This window comes from Labeo rohita, chromosome 6 (genome assembly GCF_022985175.1).
Source record: "Labeo rohita strain BAU-BD-2019 chromosome 6, IGBB_LRoh.1.0, whole genome shotgun sequence".
NCBI lineage: Eukaryota > Metazoa > Chordata > Actinopteri > Cypriniformes > Cyprinidae > Labeo > Labeo rohita.
This window is the reverse complement of record NC_066874.1, coordinates 6,413,222-6,437,409: the sequence shown is the minus strand read 5'-3', so window position 1 is coordinate 6,437,409 and position 24,188 is coordinate 6,413,222. Positions and strand designations below refer to the sequence as shown.

The 24,188-nt window shown below is 34.9% G+C and overlaps 1 protein-coding gene across 4 annotated transcripts; it reads left to right on the top strand.

Moving 5' to 3' along the window:
* The first annotated feature begins 1,504 nt into the window (after window positions 1–1,504).
* rgl3a (ral guanine nucleotide dissociation stimulator-like 3a) lies at window positions 1,505–22,752 on the top strand. Of its 4 annotated transcripts, none has more exons than XM_051112648.1 (19): window positions 1,505–1,681; window positions 2,316–2,386; window positions 3,891–4,088; window positions 10,826–11,115; window positions 12,546–12,590; window positions 12,814–12,983; window positions 13,060–13,214; window positions 13,295–13,543; window positions 14,672–14,775; window positions 14,896–14,980; window positions 15,872–15,949; window positions 16,932–17,018; window positions 17,126–17,158; window positions 17,255–17,376; window positions 17,502–17,597; window positions 17,711–17,846; window positions 19,510–19,770; window positions 19,884–19,998; window positions 21,619–22,752. In XM_051112648.1, exons 3-19 carry the CDS (start codon window positions 3,918–3,920, stop codon window positions 21,765–21,767), a joined length of 2,346 nt encoding a protein of 781 aa, XP_050968605.1. In that variant the 5' UTR covers window positions 1,505–1,681; window positions 2,316–2,386; window positions 3,891–3,917; the 3' UTR covers window positions 21,768–22,752. The 4 variants fall into 4 exon arrangements, with proteins under 4 accessions (XP_050968605.1, XP_050968604.1, XP_050968602.1 ...); XM_051112647.1 differs by having other exon boundaries at window positions 1,505–1,694; window positions 2,319–2,386; XM_051112645.1 differs by having other exon boundaries at window positions 1,505–1,694.
* The last annotated feature ends 1,436 nt before the right edge of the window (window positions 22,753–24,188 follow it).

Sequence of the window (24,188 nt, the reverse complement as noted above, 5' to 3'; positions counted from 1 at the left end):
TATGGTTTGTAACGTTTTTAATAAGGATATTTTTTACACAAATGCATTGATTTGCTTCTAAAGGCCTTTATTAACCCCTCGGAGCCGTGTGGAGTACTTTTTATGACGGATGGATGGATGCACCTTATTGGACTTGCAAAATCTCAACACCCATTCACTGCCATTACAAAGAACATTTTTTTTTGAAAGACGAAAGTCATATACACCTAAGATGGCTTGAGGGTGAGTAAATCATGGGGTAATTTTTTTTTATTTTTGGGTGAACGATCCCTTTAAAATAAAATGGAACATATTAAAAAAAAATAATAAAAACCATCAGGAAAATGAATACTTAAAAAAAAAAACAGGATAATGAAGAACTTCAGTTCTCTGAAAGCATTTAAGCTCTTCAGAAAATACCTAGATTTTATCAACGATTTGATATCCGTCTTAAAGCATTGTACTTACTCTTAATACTGAAATACTGTATGTGTTTTCATAGCATAATATTCAGAGGATTCATCCTTTGTAACAATTTCCTCCATTTAAGACCATAATGAGAATTGTTTAATAACAACACATGATCACAGACTTACAGTGAACGGGAATTTTATCATTAATATTGTTGTAGCACATTATGCAGAATGAAATTTCCTTGTACATGTTTACTGTCTAGATCATTTACCCTTCCTGACCTTGTTATATAAGACCCTGAAGGCACTGAAGCAGGTAAAAGTGTAAACGGCTGAGCTGTACACCAGGGTGTGAGAGGGGTGTGCGTGTGTTTCATAAGGCCTCGCTGCCATTAGTACTGAAACATGCACTTAGAGACAATAGTTAAAATCTACGGTTCCTTTCTGGTTTCATCATCCCCATTATGGCCCTATTTGTAGCTACTTTAATTATCAGCATTAATGAATCTTTATTCACCATTGTAAAATTACATCTTAACACTCCAAATGAAATCACTTCTGAGAAAACAGGTTTATTTTTGATTTGTCTGTCTGTCAGTTTTCTGTTCTCTCTTCTATAAATATGGTTACATGAACCATATGAAATATGAAACAGTGCAGGGGAATTACAGGCTAATTAGTGTAATGTAGTCATTTTTGTTGTTGAGTTTTGATGATACACTTATGCAATCTGCATTAACCTCACATTAGACTAAGATTCTTACTGAGAAAAGTGTCTGTGTGCCATTTACTTAAATCTTTTTGGTAATGCCACATTTCAAATATATGGGACACTTTAGTAACCTAGAACTTAAAAAAGCATTAAGCTGTTGGGAAATAAATTATATAACATAAACCTGACCTAGCCCGACAAGTGGCTAGGCCACAGATATCCAAAAGGACTTTAAAATATCTGTCAATAAATATCTGAGAGGCATTAATGGTTGTGACTCAGTATATGAATACATTGTTTTGTACTAGTCTGAATCACACACTTAATGAGCAACTATGACATTTCTTTTTACTATTTCATAACGTCTTACCATTGCATTGTGGCAACCGCCACGGGCGGTACACGTACGCGGACAAACGAACGATTTTACTCCTCACGAGCGATAAAGTGTTATTGTTTCATCGACAGATTTGAAAACAGAAGTGAGTTCTGCTCATAGAACGCGCGTTGCGTTCGAAAAGAAGGCGGTATGGATTGTAAATCTGAGAGGAAGCGGCCTGTTGCTTTGTTTACAACGGTGAGATCTGCAGGTATTTGAAACTGAACGCTGTCTAAAGGGTTTCGGGGTTTCTGCTTTAACCAGGGCATACTGTAGATGTTGTGTACATTATTATTAAATGTCGTTCAGAACAGTTAGAAAATCTCAGTTTTGAAAAAAACACCCAAAATCTGAATTGTGCTATTGGTGCCCTTAGTAGAGTACATGTGGTCACTTTTTCTTTAACGTTTTATGCTTCACATTGTGCACTTTTACTAGTTTATTCACTTCACAGTTCGTACAGACACACACGCAAGAACACTGAACTGTACTATTACTGCTAATTAACATGTACAACAAAAGACTGTCAAAACAAGAAGAGAGTGTGTGCGCTGGGTGGAATAAACTGAACTGACAGCCCATTAGTTTGTGTAACAATCAGATTATTGTGCGAGTTTGTGCATGTTAGTCAGCATGGAGAGAGTCAGAGATGGACCGATGAGAAATGCTACAGTGTGGATAGATGAGAAATTCAAGGTTACTAGAGTTTAGAAGATGACCTTAGTGAGTTCACTGTCACTTATGCTGAAGACATCAGACAGTGTTTAGTTTTCAGCCTCAGATCATGAGGGATCTTTCTGAAAGGTCATGGCATCTCCTCTCCTGCTTTTAGCAGAGTACAAACATGGATTATTAGGAACTGATCCACCACGAGCAGACGCTGGATAAGGAGCATCTTCCACAGTGAGTAGCTCATCCTGTGTTTCGCTGGAGTGAATGCAGCTTTATCAAATCTCTAAAATTCTAAACAGTTAATTCTGTCTTTTTAAATGGAAATAAAATTATTGACATATTAATGTTAACGTTAAATCCAGTGTTATATTATGAATTTATATAAATTAATTATAAAATATTAAAATGACATTACTGTTATGGTGCATTTATCATCATAAAATGCCATTAAACTACAACAAATTCTAAAATAAAATATACATTTTTTTAGACTTGTAGAACTTGTGAAGCCTTAAGATCTTTACAGTCATATGTCCTAGGTCTTATTTCTCATTAACTAAACTAAAACCATCAAAAATTAAATGTTAAAATAAAAATTAAATATAAAAACATTTTTATTTCAGCTAGTTTCCAGGGCAACATTTCTCACTTGAAACTTAATGTACTAAAATAACTAAAATTGAAATAAAAATTAATTTAAAGGTTTTGAACTGTAAGATTTTTAATGTTTTTTTTAAAGAATTCTCTTCTGCTCACCAAGCGGATAATATTGCTTTCTCTTTAAATATATTTTTAAATGTAGTTTATTCCAAAATTTTCAGCATCATTACTGTAGTCTTTAGTATCACATGATCCTTCAAAAATCATTCTAATATGCTGATTTCCTGTTCAAGTAACATTTATTATTATTATCAATATTTAAAACAGTTGAGTAAATTTTTTTTCAGGATTCTTTGCTAAATATAAAGTTTCAAGGATAAACATTTATCTGAAATAAAAGGCTTTTGTAACATTGGAGTCAGTATACATTTTCTGGGAAAGAAATTATATTTTTATTCAGCAAGAATGCTTTAGTCAAAAGTGATGATAAAGACATTTATAATGTTACAAAAGATTTCTATTTCACATAAATGCTGTTCTTCTGAACTTTCTATTCATCAAAAAAACTAAAAAAATTCTACTCAGCTGTTTTCAACATTAATAATAATAATAAAATGTTTTTTTAAAAGCAAATCAGAATATTAGAATGATGAAGGATCATGTGACTGGAGTAATGATGCTAAAAATTCAGTTTTGAAATCACAGGAATAAATTGTATTTTAAAATATATTCAAATTGAAAACAGTTATTTTAAATAGTAAAAATATTTCAACATTTTTCCTTTTTTGCTGTACTCTGGATCAAATAAATGTGGGTGTGCTTTTTTAAAAAAACATTAAAAATCTAACTGTTCAAAAATTTTTGACTGGTAGTGTGCATAGACATATTTAAAAAAAAAACAACAACAAAAAAAAAACCTTTACAACACGCGTCAACACAAATAAACAACTAACAACAAAATGACAAAAATCTTCTGCTTTTGGAGGATGTTTGGAAGACTAAATACTGTTGGTAGACAGTCTTATTTATTTAGTTAATAGTTAATTTACTACTTAAAGTAGAAGCTTTATACATCTGTTAGTGAATGCTTGTTGAAGCCAACTAAATTGCTGACATGTATCTGCTGGTCATGGAGGAAGCTGGTGTGTGATTCGAGTGGAGGATGAGGGCCTCTCTGGCGGTGTCTGGGGAAGAGAAGGGTCTGCGGGCACGACTCGGACGAATGAGGCATCTGCTATGCCAGACTGGGCATCATGTGGATGTGCAGATGGACGAGGAGCCTGGCGTTTGGCTCAGGAGCTTTCATCTGCTGGACCTTGAGGAACGTAGTGAGGTCAGTGCTGATAGTTATCTATTGACAATTACATTTGCATTCGTTTATTTAGTATGTTCTTTAATGCAAAGCAGCTTACACAACAGATAAAGTAAACATCCAATAACCAATACAACCATCCAGAGCTGGCTAGCATTGAGCTTGGACAGAACAACAGTAAAGCAGCAAAGAGTAGATCTATTCCTTCTAAACATCTGATGTATATTTGTTGATGTTGAGGTAATTCATGGATCCACTTACATCAGATTCACTTTTGTTGAGTTTATGCAACAGATTTGAAAGCTTTCTTTTTGGGAAATTAATACCTTTATTAAGTAAGAACACATTCAGTTGATCAAAAGTGACAGTGAAAACATTTATAATGTTACAAAAGATTTCTATTTATAATTTTGATCAAATGTACACTACCAGTCAAAAGTTTTTGAACAGTAAGATTTTTAATGTATTTAAATAAGTCTCTTCTGCTCACCAATTTGATCCAAAGTACAGCAAAAACATTACAAATTTGAAATCTTTTTACTATTTTAAATAACTGTTTTCTATTTAAATATATTTTAAAATGTGATTTATTCCTGTGATTTCAAAGCTAATTTTTTTAGCATGATTACTCCAATCACATCCTTCAGACATCGTTCTATTATTCTGATTTGCTGCTCAGAAAACATTTTTATTGTTATTATTATGTTGAAAACAGCTGAGTAGAATTTTTTGTTGTTACTTGATGAATAGAAAGTTTAGAAGAACAGCATTTATCTGATCAATTTAAAGCATCCTTGCTAATTAAAAAAATAGGTAAATTAATATAAAATTAAAAAGATTAATTACAAAATGTATAAAAAATTATACTGACTCTAAACTTTTGAATAGTATAGTGTATAATGTTACAAAAGCTTTTTATTTCAGATAAATGCTGACTTTTGGATCTTTCTATTCTTCAAATAATGTAAAAAAAAACAAAAAACAAAATCAGGTATGATCACAGGAATAAATTACATTTTAAAATATATTCAAATAGAAAGTTATTTTAAATAGTAAAAATATTTCATAATATTACTGCTTTTGCTGTATTTTGAATTCAATAAATGCAGGCTTGGTGAGCGGAAGAGAATTTTAAAAAAAAAATGTCAAAAATTTTAGTGTTCAAACACTTTTGACTGGTAGTGTATCACAGTTTTCACAAAAATAGTTACTTTTTTCAAAATTGCTAATAATAAGAAACCCCCCAAAATTTGCACATTAGTGTATGTTCTTATATATATATATAAACAAAAATAAAATTACGGGTAAGGGGCAGGTATCTCATCACACCCTGACAACCTAAAATTGTTTAAATGTTAAAAATGTATCTACTACAAAGGTGTTACCTGACAAGAATGTTACCAAGCATGTCAATAATGGAAAGTATTTTAACACTGCTGACATGTAAGGTTTGTTTTTTTTGGTGTTAGCTATTAAATTTCATGTTAAGACCAGTGAATTTGATGGTGAAATGTCATTCAGTTTAATTTCAGAATTCAGAATGAAGTGGAAGTGATGTTTGTTGGAGTGTGTGAATGCACACACATCAGCATGTGACCTCTGTCTCAGTAATGAGTGGTATTGTTAGTGGATATGCATAAATACCTTTATCGTGATGATCGTGGTCTCTCAGTAAGAGTTCAGTAGTGTGCGTCACTTATTGTTATGTTTTAGTGTCTTGGTGAGCGTGGGGTGGCCTACTGGGATGCCATTGCACATTCACAGATCTGCGTCAGAGAGAACAGAAAGACATGAATGAACTCTCTATGCCCAGAAACCAACAAACCGCTCATTGTATCATTTATAGAATGTGTGTATATGGGCTTTGTACTTAGAAATATCATACAATGTTCACTATTATTCATTTAAGGATCTGCATAGTGGCATCTGAGTCATTTGTACTTCTCCTGGATATAATGGGCTGCAGTTGTACTTGCCAGCAGGTCAACACAATTTGATTTAAACCTTGACATAAACAATGAAACATCATGATGTGAAATTTAATACAGAAATATTTAACATTCTGCATTATTCTGCATGATAATCACTTATCCACCTTTTTCTGAACACGGAGGTCTCGCCCGTGTTCATTTATTCAAAACGTTTAAGTTCAGTCCCTTTTAACATGGTTTTCTACGGTGACTGGAGCACGGAAGCAATGAAACGGAATTTAGAATCCTTCATGGTGCCACTCATCGGTTACTGGATATAAAAAAAAAAAAATGTGACATCATGTGAATAGAATACATTTGTACAAAGAGTTAGATTAATTTTACTTCCTTTGATTATTGAACTGATAATAAGAAAATTGTGTTACTAAATAAAAGCTTTTAAACTTAGTCTTAATTAGTTGATTATATTAGATGCTGCCTTAATTTTGTATAGAGTGTTTTCATGATGCATCATCAATCGGCCACATTGGCGGCACTAAACATATACAATGCCACTGAACCGAATGAAACTAGTATATTTTGCTGATTATTGCTGCTGAAAATGGTCAATTATTGTAATGTTTTGGGTTGTACTAATCAGTCAGACCAGGAAAAACATTTGAAGTATTATATACTGCCAAAAGTTATAACAAATCAAGGAGAAGAGTGCAAAAAAACTGAGGAACAAAAGGCGTTTGTGGTGGGCCAAACTCAACCAGGATTTCCAGGGCAATAATCTTGAAAACATTCATGTTTGTTCTTATCATTTTCAGTCAGGTAGGTAAAATATTAGGCTAATATCTTAATTAATACAGCTCATTGTTATTCATGCTTTTATTTCCTCGCGACTGGACTACTGCAACTCACTTTATGTAGGCATCTGCCAACGGCAACTTTCTCGATTGCAGGGAACATATTACTCCAGTGTAATCGTCTCTCCACTGGCTGCCAGTCAGGTATAAGGTTGATTTTAAGGTTTTATTATTGGTTTTTAAAGCTTTACACGACTTGGCCCCAAATTACATCAGCGATCTCTCAGGGTCTTATATACCAGCTAGGTCACTTAGATCAGGAAATCAGTCGTTGCTGACCGTTCCTCAATCAAATAAGAAGTCAAAAGGTGACCGCACCTTTTCAGTAGTAGGTCCACAATTGTGGAACGGTCTTCCCCTGTATATTCGGCAGGCTCCATCGATAGAGGTTTTTAGGTCCCAGTTAAAGACACATTTTTTTAGTCTGGCCTTTGAAATAGAGAAAGCTTGATTTTGGGAACCTTTTACAAATGTTGTTTACCCGTATGTAAGTTTGTGTGTCTATTTTTATTTCATTTTAATTTTGTGAAGCCCTTTGGGCAAGAACGTTGCATTTAAATGTGCTATATAAATAAATGAAGTTGACGCTCATACATATCTTTACCACTTATCAACTTTGTTTTGTCAAAATATTGCACACTTTCCAGCTTAATAAGTCCTTTTCTATATGATTTAGCAGCTTCCACACATTTTCCCGTGGTTTACACAGCATAATTTAGCAGAACAACGTATTAACCATGCAATCCATGCTGCCTGTCTTTTACATCCAAGTATCTCCAACGCGGCCGCGCATCCGGGTAACTAATTAAACCCTCTATATATTTAATTCCCCTAATTTTTTATTTGTATTTTCCCCAAGTTCTCATTCAAAGAACTCTTAGAATTAGGCGGTAGATTAAAATATTTCAGTCTTAATTTTAAATTGAAAATAAAGTAACGTGGGTTTCCATGCTTCCACACTTGACGTTGACGTTATGATTCCCACTATGACTAAGGCTCAAATGATAAATATTAATTTAGCAAAGCGAAGTTGTTTGGTTAACTTCCAGAGGCGTTTTACGCAACGTAATTAATATTCATAAGTCAAGCCTTCACCGTAGTATGAGGCGCGGGCCTTTCTAATTAATATTAATGAAGCGTCGCGTACGTCATAGGAGACGTAATTGTCTACGTAGGGAGACCAGCCCTTTACAGTTTAAAGCGGTTGACAGGTGCGCTGTGTGCTATTTAGACGCTAAAACACAGGCAGTAATTATAAAGATAATCATTTTCTTCGGTCATTTCATGTTCATTTAAAGCATAATATATTTGATGACAATAAAGGTACTGTATGAAATGTACAGTACGTTGACTCTATCTTCACTGGAGTTCTTAATTAAACCTCACGTCGCAAAGTTATCAATTTCCAGCATGACAGTCAAGTTTGACACTAGCTGACTAAGGAATATTATAGTCTGCGACGTTTTTTGCTGGTCTGATGGAAAGTCTAAACGCTTTTTACACTGCTTGATCATACGGCTGAAGAAAAAGAGCTGAAAACATGGGAAAATGGGAGTTCACAATGGTAAGTCGCTTAAATTAAGCTGTTTTCATCAAGAACATTAATTCAGTTTAATAGTATTGTGCAACTTAGAATGAAAGTAACTTTGTATCAGCAGATTTGCAAACGCGATTTGTTGTAACTTGTACGGGGTGTCGCGCGGCACCTTGTTTTAGTGTTTCCCCTCACATTAATGCCTTAGAAAATGCAGTATTTCCTGTTCTTTCTTTTCCGGACATCCCAATGCTGTCACAAAACCTCAATGGTTTTACAATTAGATGTGATATTGGCTTAAGGAAAGCGTTTAATCGGCTGTTGACCAGGGTTGCATGCAATGCGTGGTCAGGAGAGGGTGCGGTGCACTTCAGGTTTCCCTCGGGAGATTTACAATAGAATTGATTTTGTGTTTGTTCTGAGACCCACCTGTAGATTGGATATATTTACAGTGTCTTGTTTCACAGCTGACCTGTGTTAGTTTCAGCTTTCCCTCCCCCATCATTCCCTGTTTTGTTCCATGGCACAGTTTTAGAGCAGACACAGGGCTGTGGCTCGGAAAGCTCTCTGATTTGCTTGACTGGATTTTCTGGGAAGAATGCACTTGTGATTTTCACAGCAGTTGATTTGTTAGAGGCACAGACTGCCCTTGGTTTACTTGGAAGTGCTAACTTTTCCAAATGTGCGGTTTGCATATTATGTATATTGTGTGATATTTATTGAGCTTTTGGCACAGAGCAGTCAGGCTTAGAACAAAACAGGGCAGAGCAGTGATTGTTTTTTATGGTCACCATCAGACTTGACAGCTCACATATTTTACATGTCACACGTGTATTTAATACAGCAGCATATTTTCTGGTGTTGCTATACTAATAGGTCCCACTTAAAATAAGGGAAATGATCTAATTTTCTAAATTATTTTAATTTAAAGAAAATGTAATGGAGTTGACATACAGGACATATTTCTTTAAAAAAAAATATTTTTCTATAATAGTTAATATAGGTTTATATAGGCCCTTCAAAAGTTTATTTTTGTTATGTTTAAAGATGTCTTTTGTACTCAAAGATCAACAATACAGTACAGCAGCAATGTTGTTAAATATAATTATAATTTAAAACACTGCTAATGCTGTAGATTTTAAATCGTAATTTATTTTTGTGATCAAAGCTGATTTTTCAGCATCATTACTCCAGTCTTCAGTGTCACGTGATCTTTCAAAAATCATATCTAATATGAGCTATTTCTTATATACTGGAAACAAATCTTTTGTAACATTATAAATGTCTTTAAACGTCGCGTTCTGATCAATGTATGAATGTATCAATGTTCTGATCATGAATGGTTGTTTATTATTTTGTATAGTACTAATTAGTTTATTATACATTAAGTACTAATTTATGTTATGAGGATAGGTGATTTTATAGCTATCAATCATTTTTTAATTCAGAAACAAATGTGTTAAAAAACGTAGCAGAAATCCATGATTGTTACTTCTTTTTTAACTAATGCCATATAAATCATTGGACGTCCCGTGTCTCAAGAATCAGTGACAGCTGACACCATTATGCTTACATGTCCTGAGCTCATCTAATATTGGTCACATCTGAATTAGTCAACAACCAGCTCAACAACAACCGTGTTTTCCCTGGAAGCAAAAACTCTGGACTTAATTTACTCCAGTGTGTTACACAGTCTATCTTTGTTTAAAATCATCAGGGGTTTTTATTCACCCACAGCTGTTATTCATTGTGGGATATGGCATTTGCTATGCAAATAACCATGGCTTCATTTTACCACCAAAGAGGACTTTTGTAAAGAAAGTACAGAGTATTCTTGGCGTCAGCTAGTTGTGGTTTTCCACAATGAAAGACCTTAAATGATTTTTCTTCTTTCCTTAAAATTAAAAATGACAGGTTTTTATGTGTGGTCATTATTTTTAGTACTGTAAAAATGTTTGGTGTGTTTGGTTATACTCTATTTTGTTGAAAAAGCATCTCATAAGAATGTAAATCTAATGTACAAGGTGTAGTCTTCTTAACCCAGTGAAGATAAAATGTATTCACTCCTCCTCACTTGTAATTTGGATAACAATTTGCCTGTATTTTGCAACGAACTCCTGTTTTGTATATTTCTTCCTGGACAAGTGAAATGTAAGGTCAGTCCCTTGCAGGTATTGGTGTTTTTTTTTTTTTTTTTTTGGAAGTTGAAGACCTACATTTTAGTGCTGTTTACAGCAGAAGCCAAATCCACTGCAAGTCTACTGCCATTTAGGTTTTTCTAAAAAGCTGCGGTATAATCAGAACTGTAAAATAGAATCGTTATGGCACTTCGTTTGTTTAATAGTGCATCAAATCAATCTTACAATAGGTTCAGTGTGTGCATATTGTTCCATTAGTCATCTGCAAATTCAACATGTATAACCTGATGATCTGTTTGTCCAGGACCCGGTGCAGGAGTGGGGAGAGGAGGTGGAAGACGGGGCTGTTTATGGCGTCACTCTTCACCGAGAACCCATCCAACCCCCACCTGATGCCGCTGAGAACTCTTCTGCCTTCGGCTTCATGCAATACCGCACACTGAAGGTCCGCAGGCTTAAAGCAGCCACTCTGGAGCGGCTTGTTACAGAATTGGTGAACCCAGAGTGCCCTGACCCAGAATACATGCAAATCTTCCTCTCCACCTACAGAGCCTTTACCTGCACAAATGCTCTCATTGAACTCCTTTTTCAAAGGCAAGTATAAATGCTCAATTTAATTGCTGTCTCAGAGGGTTATAGGGACATTAAACAAAATTTGCATTTCTGTTTTAAAGTCTGGTATCAGTAAGATATTTTTTTAAGAAACTAATACTTGTATTTAGCAAGGGTACATAAAATTGGTCAAAAGTGTCAGTAAAGACATTTATAAAGACACTTATAATGTTACAAAAGATCTCTAGCTAATAAATGCTGTTATTATGAATGTTCAGAGAATCAGAGAATCCTGAAGAATGTTCAGAGAATTCAGAGAATCCTGAAAAATGTATCAGTGTACCAAAGAGTAATGATGCTGAAAATTCAGCCTTGCAGCAGTAATATTGTTCAATATTTTGAATATAAATGTATAAAAATATATGATCTAATTGTGCTTTGGATCAAATGAATCCAGGCTTGGTGAGCAGAAGAGACCTCTTTAAAGAACATTAAAATCTTACAGCCCAAAAACTTTTGACTGGTAGCGTATATATATATACACTCTGCTAAACAATTTTTGTGTTTCATATGAAAAAATTATTTGTTGTTTGGGTAGACTATTCCTATAAATATATATTATATTTTTAAATAATTTGTAGGAATAGTCTACCCAAACTATAATTAATTTTTTCATATGAAACACAAAAATTGTTTAGCAGAATGTTTAAGCTTCTGAACATATATTATATAATAAATGTAGCTAGTCACGTTTTTGTTGTGCGCCAGTCACAGTTAAATGGACTGTTTTCAAAAACTTAATGGAGGAAGGATGGCGTTGAGGTACCTCCGAATTTAATGTTTCCATAACATTCCATCATACCTTTATCTGGTGATTATATAATACAAACCTCTGCCTTATCTTTTGGCGGAAAGAATAAAAAAGTCAAATTTGGAATGTCTTAGCACATTAGACATGATGCCATGTGCATTGCAGGCTTGTCAGTTTCCTTTTGAAATACCTTTATAAAAATATTGACTGACTTCCGTTTCAAACAAAACCATCCCTCATGTATTAAATATGAGGGAATTTACACGCCATACATTCTACTACAAGGCTTAATGACTATGAATAATCAGATGAAGGGGGAAGCCCAAATTTCGGAGTATTTCCCAGAGACACCTTTGATTGCTGTGGAATTATGACAGTCCATTATCACAGCATACGAATCACTGACGCAGTGGAATGGCGGAGAACGCCTCACATCATAGAACAGGTTTCACTTGACTTGTCTAGCGTCAGTCTCGCTTTTGTTGAGCCATGAGAGTCCTTTGTGTTTGTTTGAGCATAAATAAAAGTAAGAGGCCTTGAAAGAGCACTAGTCACACATTTGTGTCAGACGCTGTTTTAGTGTTCATAATCCTAAAGCTTCTTTTGAAGGGTTTCAGCCTAGGAATGTTTTGAATAATAACTTACTTATCTGTCTCTGTAGAGAGGACATGGTCACCAATCTGGACAACAGTGTTTGTGTGAGGAGGTGAGTTGAATCCACATGTCTGATTGGACAAATTATGATATTCTGTGGTCAAATGTTGTTTAATAATGAACTGAACTGAGTTGAAACTGGTTGTCCAGTGTGACGTTATCTGTTATTAATAAAATGCAACTGGTTAGTCTTGTTGATTACTCATTCTAATTCCTAGAGCTTCATTAATTAGTCTAAAACAATGCTGACAAAGAGTGCATGTGTGTGTGTGTAGTTCTCTGCCCCGTCTGATCCGGCTGTGGTTAGAAGAGTATCAAGAGGACCTTCGGGACTCTCCAGATCACCAGGCTCTTCGGTTGCTCTGTGTTCATCTGCGTCATCGCCTTTGTTTCAGACGGCTGGTTCATCAAGCTGATGCTCTTCTCAGAAAATTTCAGACTGAAGGCAAGTCCTGACATGTAGCTTTTATCCACACACAAAAAAAAATATCAGTGCTAAATAGCCTCTTATGACCCAACAGACAAACACACATGTACATCAGCAGTAGCCAGCGCAACTGCTGTGGAGAATCAGGCAGCTGAAGACACCATGGACAGACAGGACATAGAAGAGACAGGGGATGTACTGGCCTTTCCAGCACGTGACATTGCTGAGCAGCTCACGCTTTTAGACGCTGTAGGTGTCAAGATTTACATACTGTGGCTAGTTTTTATTTAAAGCCTGCATTTATTCATCTGCTTATGGTTTTTTATCAGGAACTCTTTGTTAGAGTGGTTCCATTTCATTGCCTTGGCTGCATTTGGTCTCAAAGGGACAAGAAAGAGAACCGAAATCTAGCGCCCACGGTCCGTGCCACCATTGCCCAGTTCAATGCCGTCACTAATTGTGTTATCACCTCTCTGCTGTGCCCTCCTTCCACATCTCCTCCTGGTTCCCCATCCTGCACTCATAGCAGCCCTACACACAGGGCAAAGATTATTGAGAAGTGGATCTCTGTGGCTCAGGTGTGTATAAGGCCCAAAACATACTGTAGGCAAGTATATGAATGCACATTGGATTCTGAAATGTGTCTCAGCACAGAAGTTCACTTCCAGAATGATCATTTCCTGATAATTTACTCAGCCCAAAGTCATCCAAGATGTTCATTTCTTTCTTTCTTCAGTTGAAAAGATATTAAGGTTTTTGAGGAAAACATTCAAGGGTTTTTCTCCATATAGTGGCCTTTAGTGGTGGCCAACAGGTTGAAGGCCCAAATTGTGGTTTCAATCCAGCTTTACACAATCCTAGTTGAGGAATAAGGGGCTTATCAAGCAAAATGATTGTCCGTTTCTAAGAAAAATTGAAATGTATATACTTATAACCATAATTGCTCATCTTGCACTAGCAGTGCAAAATAACGTGCAAAGACAGACAAACACCATTTGCAAAAAAAGGTAAAACAACATTGGACGATTTTTGAAGTTAAGAAAATTAGAGTTTTTTAACTTAAGTACACAGAGAAAGAACTAACCATGTATGACTTTTCCAATGTGATTACGTAATTCATGAAGACACGCATGTGCATCACAGGCAAGGCGAGCATTTGTGGTTAAAAGTATCATTTTTTTTCGTTTTGCTAGACAAGATGCTTATTCTTTTGCTGGGATCATGTTGAGCCATTTGAAGCTGCACTGAAACTGCAATTTGGACCTTTAACCTGCTGAAGTCCCCATTGAAGTTCACTATATGGAAAAATTCCTGGAATGTTTTCTTTACAACTTAATTTCTTGGCGACTGAAGAAAGACATAAACATCTTGAATGACATGATTAAATTGACTAATTTATCAGGAAGTTTTTATTCTGGAAGTGATCTTCTCTTTTTATAATGAAAGTACGAATTGCATTTGTGCAGTTCTCAGCATGGCCACAAGGAGCAATCTCTTTGTGGTCAACTACTTTTGTGACCGCAGCAAACAATTTTGCTGAGCAAATTAAGTTAGTTAAGCTGTTGACATGTTTAAGTCTAACTGGCACAGATGTTTAAAGATATCTTTACTACTATTTACTATTTGATCCAATGTGAAAGGCCAAGAATTATATTTTGTATTATTTTAAGCTGATTTGTTTCTTTTTATTATTATTTGTATTACAGGAGTGCCATCAGTTGAGAAACTTCTCCTCTCTGAGAGCCATCTTGTCTGCTCTTCAGTCCAATGCCGTTTACCGGCTAAAGAAAACCTGGGCGGCAATCAACAGGTAGTGTGGTCTGATCCTGACACGAATAGTTGCTAAACCTGTAGTGCAATGTTAAGTGCGTGTATTAAATGTGCACAACACATGCTAGTAAATTTAAATGGATAAAATGTGTCATTTCAGGGAGAGCATGGCTGCTTTCGATCACCTGTGTGACACATTTCCTGATGAAAACTGTGTGCTGGTCAATCGAGAAATCCTTGTAGAGGTAAGTTTCACCAATTTGCTTGTTTTAAACCTGTTGTCTATCCTAATCTAAAATTTTCAAAGTAAATGCTGTGAAATGCAGTGATATTTTTTCAGGATTCTTTGATGAATAGAAAGTTCAAAAGAAAAGCATTTGTCTGAAATAGAAACATTGTAAATTTGTAACATTATAAATGTCTTTACTGTCATATATATATATATATATATATATATATATATATATATATATATATATGTATATATATATATATATATATATATATATATATATATATATATATATATATATATATATATATATATACAATATGTAACACTTTGGTCTGCAATGTGCAAACTAATGCCTCTAATGATTTAACATTATGTGGAAGTGCCGATAGCTGTATTGAATCTCTGATAAGATAATGACATCTCGTCCAATGATTGCATTTATGCCCTTCTACTATCTTTAAAGGTGCAACCAGGCAACATTCAATATTTTCCATCCCTTTTTCACTCTAGCTCACATACAGAGAGCAAATCTTAAAAATTAGGTTAAAAAATGCAGAATCATCTTGCTGATTGGAGGCACCACATCCCATAATGTTTTGCAGTGTTTAGTGTCCTGTGTATAACAAAACATTCATTGTTTTTATCTGTGCTGGCTCATAATAGTCTCTCCTACTCCTCTTTGACCTCAGTCTTTATCATGCTCTGTTAAGTAATTGTACTTATCTTGAATTGTGGCATTTCTTTGGGTGTGGGAGATTGATTTTGAACGTTTCTAAAGTGATTTATGTAATGGTTTCTCTACACCAGTTGTTTTAGTGTATCTAGTGCTCAGTCATCTAAATCAGTTTCACTGTTGTGTTTTAGTATGCCAAATGTCATCTATTTATTTTATTTTTTTTAGGAAGGAAACCAGGCAGCTGAGGTAGACACTCACACTGCTCCAAAGTCTCCCAGACTCAGTCCTACATCTAAGCACATGGTGAGATTCACTAGTATTTTTCATAATAACATTCAAGGCCCTGTTGAAAGCAGTACATTTGTCTTATCTAAGGCCACTGGCATAAATTGCTTTTAAAAATATTATTAAGCCATTGTTTCTGGTAAGTAACTACCCTTTTTGGGAAGTATGCATCTGCACCAGCTCATTTACTGGCTGCTCTAGTTTGACTCAATTTTTTTTTTCAATATGAAAATCTGTCTAAATCTGAATCTGCCAACGCATTAATTAGGGTATTACCATAATGCTAGCTGACACAGTGTGACGGAGTTGCATGTATCACCAGAAAAGCTGCGTCAACAACGTGTTCCTCTAACTGAGATATTTATACTCGGCATAAATCGCTTTTAGCTGTTGGGAAAAGAAGTGTGTGCTTTAAAAAGGAAGCTTTTAATTAAACCATGTGCAGAGATTTGTGTCTTTAAGTTAAAATATACACTTTTTTTCTTCGTTTAAAAATTTAGGTTCAGTATGATTTTTTTTTTAATGAAATTAATACTTTTATTGAGCAAGACTGCATTAAATTGACCAAAAGTGATAGTCAAAACATTAAATTGTTACCAAAAATTTCTAATTCAATAAATGCTGCTCTTTTGAGGTTTCTGTTCATCAAAGAATCATGACAAAATGTCTCACTTCTGCACATTGAACATTGATAATAATAATAAATGTTTCATTAGCGCTAAATTAGCATATTAGAATCATTTCTGAAGGATCATGTGACACTGAAGACTGGAGTAATGATACTATAAATTCCACTTTGCATCACAAGAACAAATTAAATTTAAAAAATCTATTAAAATAGACAACACTTCTTTTTAATTGTAGAAATTACTACAGATTTTACTCTAATTTATTACATAAATGCAGCCTTGGTGAACTTAAGAGACAGAAACTTTTAAAAAATCTTACTGACTCCAAACTGGTCATCTACTTTTGTCTGACAAGTTTGTGTTTCTGACAGACTCCCTCCAGCGGTGAGGTGCCGTACCTGGGCACTTATCTGACCGTTCTCACCATGTTGGACACAGCACTAAGTGATAATGTAGAGGTGAGATTTTTCTCTGACCTTAATTCATGTCATATACATAGTAGTTTCTTTAGCTCCCACACTGGCGTTATTTGTTTGAAAGATAAACTCTCTTTTTGTGCTCATAGGGGGGTCTCATCAACTTTGAGAAGCGTAGAAAAGTAAGTTTAATTATGTTACATACTGTTTTAATGAAAAGAAGCTCACTACTGTTTTTATCAAATGCTGACATGTAGCTCTCCATTCCTTGTGTTCAGGAGTTTGAGATTCTGTCTCAGATCAGGCAGCTGCAGTCATCATGTGCTCAGTACAATCTCCATTCACATCCTCACATCATTTCCTGGATCAACAGTGGTATTCCCCTTTCAGATCAGAAGAGGTGAGACACCTCTGTAGAATTTGATGATTTCTGATGGCTACTAAAGACAACGGTACTTTGGGTACTTCAGAAGATCAGCATCTCAGATATTTAGATACCAACTGTTAGTCTTTTCTTTCCATTAGCTATGAGTTGTCAAGAGAACTGGAGCCACCAGTTGACCCCTGTCCCAGCTCTCCCAACCTGTGGAGCCACCGACTCATCACCAAGAAACTGACCTCGTGAGTGTTGTTACTCTTATGAGATACAGTTCAGATGCTGACTATTCTACAGTAAAAATATATTTTGCTTACTTGTTTTTCTGTGACATATGTTTCTCTTTGGCTCACTGCAGATTGCTGTCTGGCAGTGACAACTTCCCTAAGAAGACTTTTGCTGATCAGATCAGTGTATCATCCTCTGGCTCCAGTGGCTCAGAGATGGAAGATCTCGGCAGCCCAAACCTCTCGCCACTTAGATACAAAGCACAGGTAACAAAATTGCTTTCCAGAGCTGCAGACATTTTGTTATCTACTACATCATATGCACAATCGATGCTACAATATTTTGTTCATTTACTATATGTTTAGGCTGTCAGTTGATTAAAATATTTATTCTAATTATTTATAATGTGCTGAATTCATTAGTAGACCTAAATGAACTATGTTTGCTGAGACATTATTAACCTGGACCACAAAACCAGTCTTAAGTAGCACGGGTATATTTGTAGCAATAGCCAAAATTACATTGTATGGGTCAAAATGATAGATTTTTCTTTTATGCCAAAAATCATTAGGATATTAAGTAAGGATCATGCTCCATGAAGATATTTTGTAAATTTCCTACCGTAAATATATCAAAAATTAAGTTTTGATTAGTAATATGCATTGCTAAGAACTTCATTTGGGCAACTTTAAAGGTGATTTTCTCAATGTTTAGATTTTTTTGCACCCTCAGATTCCAGATTTTACAGTAGTTGTATCTCAGCCAAATATTGTCCTATCCTAACAAACCGTACATCTATGGAAAGCTTTTATTTATTCAACCCTTATGACTGGTTTTGTGGTCCTGGGTCACATACAAAGCAAAAAAATTGAGTGAAAGAGGCTTTAAATGTCAGTATATTTATGGTTTTATTTCCATAATGAACATCAAATTTCCAAAGTTGATTTTTGTCAGTATGTCTGACATAGATAAAGTCTGTGTGAACAGGTCCTATGTTTTCAGATTCTATTTTTATACTATTTTCTATGTAAACCAGTGTTGTTATAGTATACTAAAACTGTTAAAAATAGTCTTTGGTAACTGAAAGGAAGCTGAAATAGATAAAAATAAATCTTTGATGAAGAACTTAAAAAAAAGAGAAATTATTTAATTCGTAAAAAACTGAAATACAGCTAAATAGAAATATCTTTTAAAAATCAGAAAATGACAACAAAATGACTAAAAATTAAACAAATTAAAATGAAAACTGGAAATATAAAAATAAAACTTAATTAAAAAAACTATAATAGTATATAAATAATACTAAAATAACATGATGACGTACACATGCGTTAGAGCGGATGTCTTTAGCTGTTGCGTGATGCCTTGTGTTTTCAGTGTCTTTCATTGCATGTGGGTCAGAGGGTATAATTAAATGCGTTATTTTTTTATTGTAATATTTAATTATAAGTAGTTCTAAGTATTAAGTCAGTAGGCCTAAAGCTGGGCGTATATAAACTTATATAAACTCAAAACCTGTTTTACTATTTGTTTGTCCTATGGCCTTTATATTAGTATTCAGGTTTTTGTTACTTGTTTGTTTCGCATTAACCTTGCAGTCACAAAGTAGTTCATGTTTGCACTATCAACACAGAGCTTCAGTGAAGTTGACAGAACACAGTGTATTAGATAACAATACCACCAGCGAGTGATGTTTTACATTCGACACATCACGTACCAGTGTACCAGTATTTATCGCTCGTAATCTGTTGCTGAACACCCAAAAGAAATATGCTTATGAATTATTAAGCTATCTGAAACACTTCATATGGTCAGTTGCCACTTTCAGAGTTACTGTATAGGTGAAAATCCTGTGCCATGCTCTTAGACCTTTTACAGATAACTAGATTTTTTGGGGTAAACAGTCTTTCTCCATTCCCTCATTCACAGTCACCATCTGTATCCTGTCAGGACATCTCAGTAGACACACCCACCACCTCTCCAACTCCACCCGGCTCTTTTCGAAGGTGTCTACAGGCGGATCTGTCTGCCGTGAACCCTGACAGTCCCTCCCCTACTTCCTCAACATCATCTTCATCATCATCTCCTTCTCTCAAGCATCCCATGTACAATAAGCAGGTCGCCGATTCTTGCATTGTCAGAGTCAGCGTGGAATTTGGCAACAACGGAAACGTTTATAAAAGTATTTTGGTAAGTTTGCTTTGTTTTTTTGTGTTTTTTTTACTTCTTTCTGTGGCTTTCTACTTAGTTGTCAACCTCAGCATATCTAAAGTCTTGAAACTTTTTCATCTCTTAATTTTTAGATAACCAGTCAGGACAAGACAGCTCAGGTGATTCAGAGAGCTCTGGAGAAACACAACTTGGAGGAGATGAACTGCCAAGATTTTAGTCTCACACAAGTGCTTTCTAACGATAAAGGTGAGCTGCTTGATTACATGTGTGACCTTAAATGAATACTGAAACTTAGGATATTTTTTTTTCTAGTGGGTGCAGGACACTATAGTTAATTTATGTAAATAAGGACAGCAAAATAAAGTAAACTGTGACATACTATACCCCACAATTCTTCATACAGTGGACTACCGATAAAATTGATTAAAAAATGGGACCAAAATTTTGATTTGACACTTTGACCTGACCATGTTTTGTTACATACCTTTCTATCAAAGTTATCTTATCATTTTTCTGGCACAGTTTAACACGGAGTTCTTATCATATTTTATTACCATTTTTAAACTATAGCAAATAAACCGTGATAATGTGAGAAAGGTTAAAGGTGTCTGAATAAATTTTGGTTTGACTGTATATACTATTAAAGTATTTATTAATATTTTTAATTAGCATTTATTTTTATTTTGTTATATGTGTCATTTTATTATTTTATTATAAAAAATATATTTATTTATTTATTTATTTTATTATTTTTTATACTTAAACTTCACTTCATTTAATTGCAACAGTGTTTTTTTTTTTTTATATTAAAGGATTAGTTCACTTCCGGAACAAAAATGTAAAGATTATGTACTCACCCCCTTGTCATCCAAGATGTTCCTGTCTTTCTTTCTTCAGTCGTAAAAGAAATTACATTTTTTGAGGAAAACATTTCAGGATTTCTCTTCATGTAATGGACTTCTATGGTGCCCCTGATTTTGAATTTCCGAAATGCAGATTAAATGCAGTTTCAAAGGGCTCTGAATGATCCCAGCAGAGGAAGAAGGGTCTTATCTAACGAAACAATTGGTTATTTTTATTTTTAAATTACAATTTCTATACTTCTTAACCTCAAACACTCGTCTTGTCTAGCTCTGTGTGAACTTTTTTTTCCAGTCATGACAGTTAGGGTACGTCTAAAAACTCCCATCTCATTTTCTCCTCCAACTTCAAAATCATCCTACATCGCTGCAGAAGTACCAACCCAGAGTCTACAAAGTGAACATGCAAAGAATATCAAACACTCTTTACAAAAAAAGGTAAAAACAGCAATGTAGGACGATTTTGAAGTTGGAAGAGAAGATGAGACGGGAGTTCTTAAACGTACCCTAACTGTCATGACCGGGAAAAAAAGTTCACACAGAGCTAGACAAGAGTGACGAGTGTTTGGGGTTAAAAAGTATAGATAGATAAGACCTTAATCCTCAGGTGGGATCGTTTAGAGCCTTTTGAAGCTGCATTTAAACTGCATTTTGGAAGTTCAAATTTGGGGGCACCATAGACGTCCATTACATGGACAGAAATCCTAAAATGTTTTCCTCAAAAAACATAATTTCTTTACGAATGAAGAAAGAACGACATAAACATCTTGGATGACAAGGGGGTGAGTACATCATCTGTATGTTTTTGTTCTGGAAGTGAACTAATCCTTTAATATATTTTAATTAACGAAAAAAAATTTCTTTGTTAACAATAATGAATTTTTATGAACATTGAATACATAAGTTCAGTGTGTCCAAGCTTTTTTCATTCATATATATAGCATATGCTTTTTTAAAACTGATGCATTCAGCACTCAGTTATTCACTGTCATTTTTTTTATATCAGAGTTGCTGATCCCAGACAAAGCCAACGTGTTCTATGCCATGTGCACCACTGCCAACTTTGACTTTGTGCTGCGCCAGCGTTACAAAAAACTCAGCAGAGCGCCTGCCTCATCCTGGAGCCCTGGAGCAGTACTGAGATCCCGCAAGTAACAGCACTGTGATGACAACTCACAAAATGGTGGTATAATACATGAAAAACTTGTTTTAAACGTGAACAAAGACTATATAACTTCATGGAAAACTGTGATGAGCTGGTGACTACTGGATGTCAGACTGATGGATGCATCAGTGAGCTCTCAAGCACTCTGGAGTCACAAGTTATGACAGCATCTCACCCACTCGTGTGTCACTGACTTGTAACAAGGAAACTGTAGCATTCTACAGCTGCCACAACAGCAGCTCTGATTTAAAACCAGTTAAAGGTGGAGGAAGAAAGACTCTGAGGATCTCAAGACCTAGGGAAGTTGCAATAATTGGCCACATCTACTGCCAATTTATTCAGAGGTTTTGCTTTGGGATGTCACACATGTGATACCTGAGTTTTACTGAGAAACATCTGTTTGTAGGTGGATGAACACATTTGTTTTAAGTTTGACCTACAAATATAGGCTTTTATGTAGCTAATATTCAGCGATAGGTAAAAAGTAAGTTTTCTAAGTGAATAAAAATGTTGATATAATATATTTTATTTAGTTTTAATATAATTTTAATAAAGATCACATTATTTTAATTTCAATATTTTAATGTTCTGATGCATTTCAGTTTTAGAGTATTTAACTTTTATGTGTTAATCTCGTTTTGTTTGCCTGTGTTGTTCTATTTCCTTTCAGCTCTTTCTTTTCATTTTTAGCCGTATTTATTTGCAACAATCAAACCCATAAGCTGTTTCTTTATTTTTTAAGACTATTTCTTTAAGATCTTTGTACTGATGCTTGCATTTCTTTATCACTTCTTTTTTTCTCAAGTTGAAAATGTTCTGTTGTTTTTTTAGTAGTGTCAAATTAAGTAACTCATCCATATTGGATATCTTGTTGTGACTTTCTGAGCAAATTCAATTCAGAGAACTGAAGTGCACTAGATGAATCTCACTGACTTTGTACGTGTTTGTGAACGATAAAGTAAGTTAGTTGCTGAAGTATGTGAAATGTAAGTGCTTGGGTGTGTGTGAAATGTTTTGCTGCTAAATAGTGGTGCAGGTGTAGTGTTTCTTGGAAACTACAGTAAGTGTTTTTGCCAAATGGAAAGGGGCCTGTATCAGCATTAAAAGCACACTTTTGCTGTTTGCACAGAAAGCCACAATTCCTGACTGAAATGTGTGTCTGTTTTTGTGTCATTAAAAAGCTAATTTGGCACTGAGTGTTGTGTTTTTTGCATTCTTTAATAAAATAATACATCACTTTTTGATTGTTTAAAATACTTCTAGTGTAACATTTTAACATTTGTCATTAGAATTACACAATTTTCAGAATTTCTAGTTGCTATCCTTTATCCACCTTTTCTTAGGTAAAAACGGGCGTGGCCATTTAAATTTAATAGGTCTAGCTTCTGGTGTCATCTGCTTCCAGCTCTTTTTAGCTGTACAAAACAATTTTAAATAGATATAAGGTCTTCAAACTGATCTAATGCTATCTTTACACTGCTTAAATGTGAAATTTAACTTACATATGAAACTCTAAATTAAGAAGCTTCACATTATGAATGGAAATACAGTGCTTTGCAAAAGTATTCATACCCCTTCATTTTTTTTATGTTACAGCCTTATGTTAAACTGTTTTAAATGACTTTTTTCACACATTTTCTACATTCCATACACCATAATGACAAAGCACTGAACAGATTTGTAACAACTTAACTGCAAAAAAGTTTTCATACCTGAGGACACTTGAAATTTAGCTCAGGAGCACTCATATTGCTTGTAGATGTTACTACACTTCGATTCGAGGCACAGACCTCTCACAAAAGGTCTAACAGCTAAAAATGCATATCAGAGCAAAAACCAAGCCTTGAGGTCAAAATAACTGCCTGTAGAGCTCAGAAGCAGGCTTGTGTCAAGGCACAGATCTGGGGAAGAGTTCAGAAAAACATTCTGCTGCATTGTATGTTCACAGAAGCATGTAGCCTTCATTATCCACATTAAATAATGCTTGGAACAACTAGGACTCTTGCTAGAGCTGGCCTCCTCACCAGACTGAACAATTGATGGAGAAGGGGCTTGGTTATACTGGTGACCAAGAAGCTGATGGTCTCTATAGTTGAACTCCACGATCATATATGCAGATGGAAGAAATGTACAGAAGGATAAACATCACTGCAACACTCCACCAATCTGGGCATTATGGTGGTGTGGCCAAACTCAATCCTCTCCTCAGTGAAGACACATGAAAACCCACTTGGAATTCGCGAAAAAGCACCTAAAGGATCCCCAGACTGTGAGAAACAAGATTCTCTGGTCTGATGAATCTCAGTTCCAAGGATCATGTTTGGAGGAAACCAGGCACTGCTCATCACCTGCACAGTTCCATCCTACAAGTAAAGCATGGAGGTAGCAGACTGGGCAGAAGGTTGACCTTC